The 6,148-nt window shown below is 59.2% G+C and overlaps 1 protein-coding gene across 1 annotated transcript in view; it reads right to left on the bottom strand.

The window, feature by feature from the left end:
- C3 (complement component 3) overlaps positions 1-6,148 on the bottom strand; it is a 30,353-nt gene that overhangs the window by 18,461 nt on the left and 5,744 nt on the right. The window contains 11 exon segments of the mRNA XM_012646121.1: positions 1,085-1,170; positions 1,407-1,521; positions 2,465-2,662; positions 2,821-2,892; positions 3,156-3,285; positions 3,749-3,907; positions 4,038-4,111; positions 4,114-4,219; positions 4,385-4,594; positions 5,241-5,390; positions 5,488-5,603. Of these exon segments, the coding sequence (XP_012501575.1) occupies positions 1,085-1,170; positions 1,407-1,521; positions 2,465-2,662; positions 2,821-2,892; positions 3,156-3,285; positions 3,749-3,907; positions 4,038-4,111; positions 4,114-4,219; positions 4,385-4,594; positions 5,241-5,390; positions 5,488-5,603 (1,416 nt within the window).

Here is a 6,148-nt window from a genome sequence, read left to right as displayed (position 1 = left end):
ATTTTTTCTATATATTTTTAGTTGTCCAGATAATTTCTTTCTACTTTTTTAGTAGAGATGGAGTCCCGCTCTTGCTCAGGCTGGTCTCGAATTCCTGAGCTCAAACGATCCTCCCGCCTCGGCCTCCCAGAGTGCTAGGATTATAGGCATGAGCCACTGCACCCGGCCAAAAACTTAACTTTTAAAATATACAGAAAACATATACATGGGGTGCACATTTTTCCTCTTGCCACAGACTCCAGTCTGGCTTGATGCAACACTGGTCTTTATTTAAAATTTGGATATTGTCTTCCTCATGGACTTTTTTTTTGCATTCACTTTGATCTTTAAAAAATATTACATTAGAATATTAGTTTTTGTAATGACTGGGCAAGCCCTTAATTTCTGTGCCCAAGGACAGAGCCTCACTGTCCTCGCCTTGCTCCCGGCCCTGCCGTCGACTACCCCTGCTTAAGCCCGGCCAGTCAGGGTCTCGCATCAGGTTACGGGTGGTGGGGACAGGGACACGGGACAGGGACCACCCCTTGCCCCCTTTCTGTCCTGTTGCACAGTCTGGCCTCCGATGTTGCAGTCATGCATTTCATCCTGCTTGCATATTTTCTTCATTGCTTTGCCCACCCTCCTGTGGACATCCCCGCTAACTCTGTGTCGTAACTGTGATGTCGGATGCTTGTCATCACCCGCTGGTCCAAACCCACGGAACGGACAGCACCGAGAGTCAATCCTAACGTGAACTACGAACTTGCGGTGAGGATGATGTGGCCATGGAGGGTCGCTGAATTGAACCAGTGCACCGCTCCGGGGGGGGTGCTGACAGCAGAGGGTGGCCGTGTGTGTGGGGACAGGGAACCCACGCAAACTTTCTCCTCGATTTTCTGAGAACCTAAAATTTACTCTATAAAATGAAGTGTATTTTTTTTTAAAAAGCACCAATTTTGGAGACTATGCTGTCCCCCACAGCCTAGCTTTGTGACCAGGGGCAGAGTGCAAGCTGCTGGGTTGAGACGGAATGAGAAAAAACGGTGAGGGGTCCTGGGTGGGGGGGTCCCTGCTTTCCTGGAACCAAGCCACCACCGTCCCTCACCTTTCTTGTCCGACAGGCTCACAGCCAGAATCTCCCAAGTGGTGATGGAGTCTTTCAAAAACACGTTCATGAGCTTCGTGGCCAGGCTGGGTGGGGGAGAAGTCTGGGTGTTAGAAGAAGACATCTAGCAGGGGGGGCGGGGCGGGTGTGGAAAAGCCCCAAGGGACAGGTTGGAAGGGGGATGGGGGTGGGCACATGTAGGTAACGCAATTCCTGATTTTTCTAGATTGGGCTGTGACGGGGCACGATCGTTCCAGAAAAGACAGGAGATTGCAGGTGCACGTGGGTGGGTTGAGTGGGGGGGGGGTTACCCCAGCCTCACCCATCTTTCGGTTGGTCCTTGAGCCCCTCTGGAATCATCGTCCACAGCCAGCTCTCCGGGAAGTAGCTTCGGGAAATGATGTGTTCTTCTGGGATGATGTCCTCATCCAGGTCGCCTGCAGGAGGTTTAGATCGGCATTTAGAACAGGTCCTTGCCGCAGCATCCTTAGACCCTATCTGTGCCCTGGAGGGATTCCTGACGGTGTGATAAACTTGTGACCCCGCCCCCAGGCACATTTGCCTTTGGTGGCACCTTCCTCCACAAAAAAAAAAAAAAAAATTAAAAATTATATTTCACAACTGTGCTGGTACAAAGACAGGTAGAACACAGGGTGGGTTATATTCATTTTTTCCTCCCTCTGATTTTTAAAAAAATGAAAGCATTTGTGTGCGCCTCTGAAAGGGTCACGGTCCTGAGACACTGGGCATTCCAGCCTTCAGCCTGGGCAGCAGAGCGAGGCCCTGGCTGAAAAACAAAATAAAACGTCCCCCCAAAACAACCTGGCAGTTGCACTGGACGAGGGTTCAACCCTGGCTGAGTCTCCCTCGAACGTGATGGGCAGATTTTAACTGGGTTCTGGAGTCTCTATAACAACAAAGTAGGTAGAATTCCACAGATGCCTAAATCCACCTATACTCTGAAACAATCCATCAAAGTGCCTTTGGGTAGTAACTTTTGGGTTTTTTTTTTTTTGAGACAGGGTCTCACTCTGTCACCCAGGCTGGAGTGCAGTGGCAGGATCAGAGTTCACTGCAGCCTCACATGCTTGGACTAAAGTCATCTTCTCCCCTCAGCATCCTGAGTCGCTGAGACTACAGGTGAGCACCACCAAGGCTGGCTCATTTTTAAATGTTTTGTAGAGGTGGGGTCTTGCTATGTTGCCCAGGCTGATGTGGAACTCCTGGCCTCATGTGATCCTCTTGCCTTGGCCTCCCAAAGTGCTGGGATTACAGGCGTGAGCCACTGTAAGATTCCAATATTACCGTCTTCCCCCCTCAGACAGGGAATCCTCCCTCTTCAGGCCGCCCGCCCACCCCTTCCCCCCACGTGTGACCTACTCCTGGCCAGGCCCAGCGGCCTGAGCCGCGCGTGCTGCCGCCTGAGCTCGGTGATGTAGTTGCAGCAGTCCAGGAAGGCCTTCACGCACGACGCATCCAGGGTGATGAACCTGGCCCTGCGCTGGCACGAGAACCGCATGGGATTCTCCCGCATGCCGTCCTCACAGCACTTGCGCAGCTCCTTGGAGTACTGACCCACTGTGGGAGCACAGTCCCCCCACGACAGACCCTCAGCTGGGTGGCTCGAAGCAGGAGGGAGTCAGGACAGACCCCAGGGAGAACCTCCCCGTGGCCAGGCCCTCCCTCCTCCCTCTCCGGCTCCTCCGAGGTCAGGCTGGGCCCGTCCCGGATCCCACCTTTGTCCATCCTCTTCTCCATGAGCTGCACGGAGCGACGGCGGCGGGCGGCTGGCTTCGGGCACTCAGGATCTGAGGGACAGGCGGAGCGAGAACGAGATGGACGTGGCCCCTGCTATGTGCCCTGGGTCTACTCCTCACCATAGCCGTGAGGGAGGTGTGTTCTTATTCCCATTAGACAGATGAGAAAACTGAGGCTCAGACAGAAGTGGTTCACCAGTATGTGGTGGAGGCAGGACTCAAATCCAGGTGTCCGGACCCCAGAGCCCAGCTCTTAGCATCTGGGAGGTGGCGGCACTGCCCCTCCCTGCACCAGCCGCCGGCCATGTCCTCACCTCCCCTCTGAGCGGTCTCCTGGCCTTTGCTGGTCTTGAAGGCCAGCCCTGCATCGGTGAAGACGCCGGCATAGTCCTTCCCGCTGCCCGGGGTGCAGCCGATGTCTGCCTTCTCCACCACGTCCCAGATCTGCGGGAGACAGGCCAGGCTGGCAGCGCCACCTCCAGCTCCCCAAGACATCCGCCTGCGTGGCTCTTCCCACACCGGGCCATCCCATCCTCACGTCCCCACTCTGCACGGCCACCTCTCCCACGCCCACTGCCACCGCCGCCCCAGCCCTTCCCCAGCCCACCCTCCTCCCGGCCGGAACTCCATCTTTGTCCTCAAGCCCTCCCCACCCAACCCCATCTCCAACGCCCCCGTCACGGGCAACCCCATCCTCAAATCTATCCTCAGTCCCCTTCCCAGCGTCATCACCCCCTGTCGCTCTCTCGGAGCCGTGCCCGAGTTGACACTGGGCGTCCTCACCTCTGCCTTCAACCCCAGCCACCGTCCTGTCCAACCCGCTCCCAGCCCCGCCCCGCTGCCCTCTCTGGTCCCGTCCCTCTCCCTCTGCCGTCTTCTCCCCGGGCCTCGGGACGCAGGTGCGCACCTTGCTCTGAGTCAGCCTGTTCTTGCTGTTCAGCACAAACACGCCCTTGTCCACGGCCACCAGGCCCACTCGGGCCCCCAGGTCACCCTCTATTTTGAGGGTTATCTGCTGCCCAGGTGCAGGCTTTCGGTCATCCTTCCCGCCACTCTTCACCACCAGCTGTGGGGACGCGTGGAGAAGCAGGAGGGACGAGTCAGTGCTGCCGCGAGAGAAAGGAAAGACAGAGAGAGAGAGAGAGGGAGAGAGAGAAGGGGTGGGGCAGAAGGAGGGAGGGCCGGGACACGCCTACCGTGCCCACACAGGAGTCCTTGACGTCCACCCACACGGAGTCGGCCACCACCTCCCTCTGGCCATTGGTGCCCGGAAGGAAGGAATGAAGTCCTTAGTGACGGTCAGAGGCAGGACCACCAGGTCCTGGCCGGGCTCGTGCACCTGGCGCCCCACCTTCAGCAACTTCCCTTTGTTCATGATCTAGGGGGACAGGAGTAGGGCATCAGGCTCGGTGAGTGACAGACAGGGTGTGGGGGCAGAGATCTGGGAATGGGGACGGCGGGCGGTGGGGGGGAGTGGGGGGTGGTCCCTGGGCGTGCTGGGGGAGCCAGGAGGAGCGGCTGAGGGCTGCAGGTGGCCGCGGACCAGGTAGGTGTAGTAGCGGATCCTGGCGTCCAGGCCGGGGTCGGCGCGCAGGTGGAAGTTGATGTTGAGGGTCTCGCCGGGCTTCAGCTCGACGCGCGGCACCGAGAGGTGCAGGTAGTTGTTGGAGTTGCCCACGGTGCTGTAGGGCTGCGCCTGCATGGTGTTGGTGGCCTGCTCTGCCTCCGAGATGCCCTCCTTCTTCGTGCGCACCTGGGCGGGCGGGGAGAGAGGGATGCGAGCTTTCGACCCCCAGCCCCTCCCCAAAGATGCCCACCTCCTCGTCCCTGGGACCTGGAAATATGTGGCAAAAAGGGATTTTACAGATGGGACTAAGTCAGGGATTGTAGGACGGGACCGTTCATAAATTTGTGTGAAGTCACCAAATGGCGGTCATCTGTCGCAGCAGCCGCAGGAGACGCGTATACATGCTAAGCATTGCGAGGCAGATCTTCCAGCAAGGGGGCGGGGGAGAGGGACCCGGGGACACCCGTGCGCCTTTGCAGTGTGCGCGTGAGCCTCGCTTCCCTCCCAGAGAGGCGCAATGCAGCCAGGTCCACAGAGGCCAGGAGAACTGAGCCCACCGCGCCCACGAGAGCAGGAAGACGTGTGTGCGGCTGGAGCACCGCTCTGTGCAAGGGGAGCACCCAGGCGCGCCAGTGTAAGAGCCTCCACTGTCTCAATGGGGACCCTCTGCAGACAGCAGGAGTCCCCTGTGCAGAGGAGAAGCCCTCTATGCAGATGAAGATATCTCCATGCAAGTGGCCAGAGCCCTTCATGCAAACAGCCACTGCGCACGCAGCAGGCCCCCTCTGCACCGTCCTCCCGGCTGGGCTTGGGAGGCCGGGCCGAGGCTCACCGTGATGCTCAGGGGCTGCCGGGTGTCTTTCGTGTTGATGGTCAGCTTGGCCACGCCATCGTCCTGGGTCTGAGCCTCCACGTTCTCGTGGCCCTGGACCACCACGGGGACGCGGCGTGCGGGAGAGCCGTCGGGGTTGGTCACGTACACCTGTGGGTGCAGGGGGCAGGTGGAGGAGGTTTGGGAGGATTCAGAGGTGTGCCTGGGGCTCCAGAAGAGGGGACTGGGGCCCCGCCCTGGGTCTCACCATGAGGTCAAAGGGCATGGCTGGTTTGAAGTACTTGGCTGTCTTGGTGAAGTGGATCTGGTAGGGGGAGGTCACGATGGGGATCCCACTGCGTTCCGCCTGCACCATGTCGCTGCCTGAGGGGACCGGCCATGAAGGTGGGCTCCTGGGCCACCCCTCAGGACCAGGCCTCCTCCCTCAAACTGGACCCTGCCTTCAGACTGGGCCTCACGTCTCAGAGTGGGCTTCCCCCATCAGACTGGACCCCGCCCTCACTCTGGGCCTGCCTCCCCCATCAGACTGGACCCCACCCTCATACTGGGCCTCCCTCCCCCATCAGACTGGACCCCACCTTCACTCTGGGCATGCCTCCCCCATCAGACTGGACCCTGCCCTCATACTGGGCCTCCCTGCCCCATCAGACTGGACCCCGCCCTAACTCCGGGCCTGCCTCCCCCATCAAACTGGACCCCACCTTCACTCTGGGCATGCCTCCCCCATCAGACTGGGCCCTGCCTTCACTCTGGGTCTGCCTTCCCCCTCAGACTTGGCTTCCTCCTCTGCCAGGGCCTCCCTTCCCAGACCAGCCGGCAGGGGGTCCTGGGCCTCACCTGAGTGCAGGATGACAGTGACTGACACGTACAGGGACTTCCCCACCAGGGAGTCGGCCCCGGAGGGCTGC

Source organism: Propithecus coquereli, unplaced genomic scaffold (genome assembly GCF_000956105.1).
Source record: "Propithecus coquereli isolate 6110/MARCELLA unplaced genomic scaffold, Pcoq_1.0 Scaffold241, whole genome shotgun sequence".
NCBI lineage: Eukaryota > Metazoa > Chordata > Mammalia > Primates > Indriidae > Propithecus > Propithecus coquereli.
Note: the sequence above shows the minus strand (reverse complement) of the source record. Positions and strands in the feature narration are given on the sequence as shown.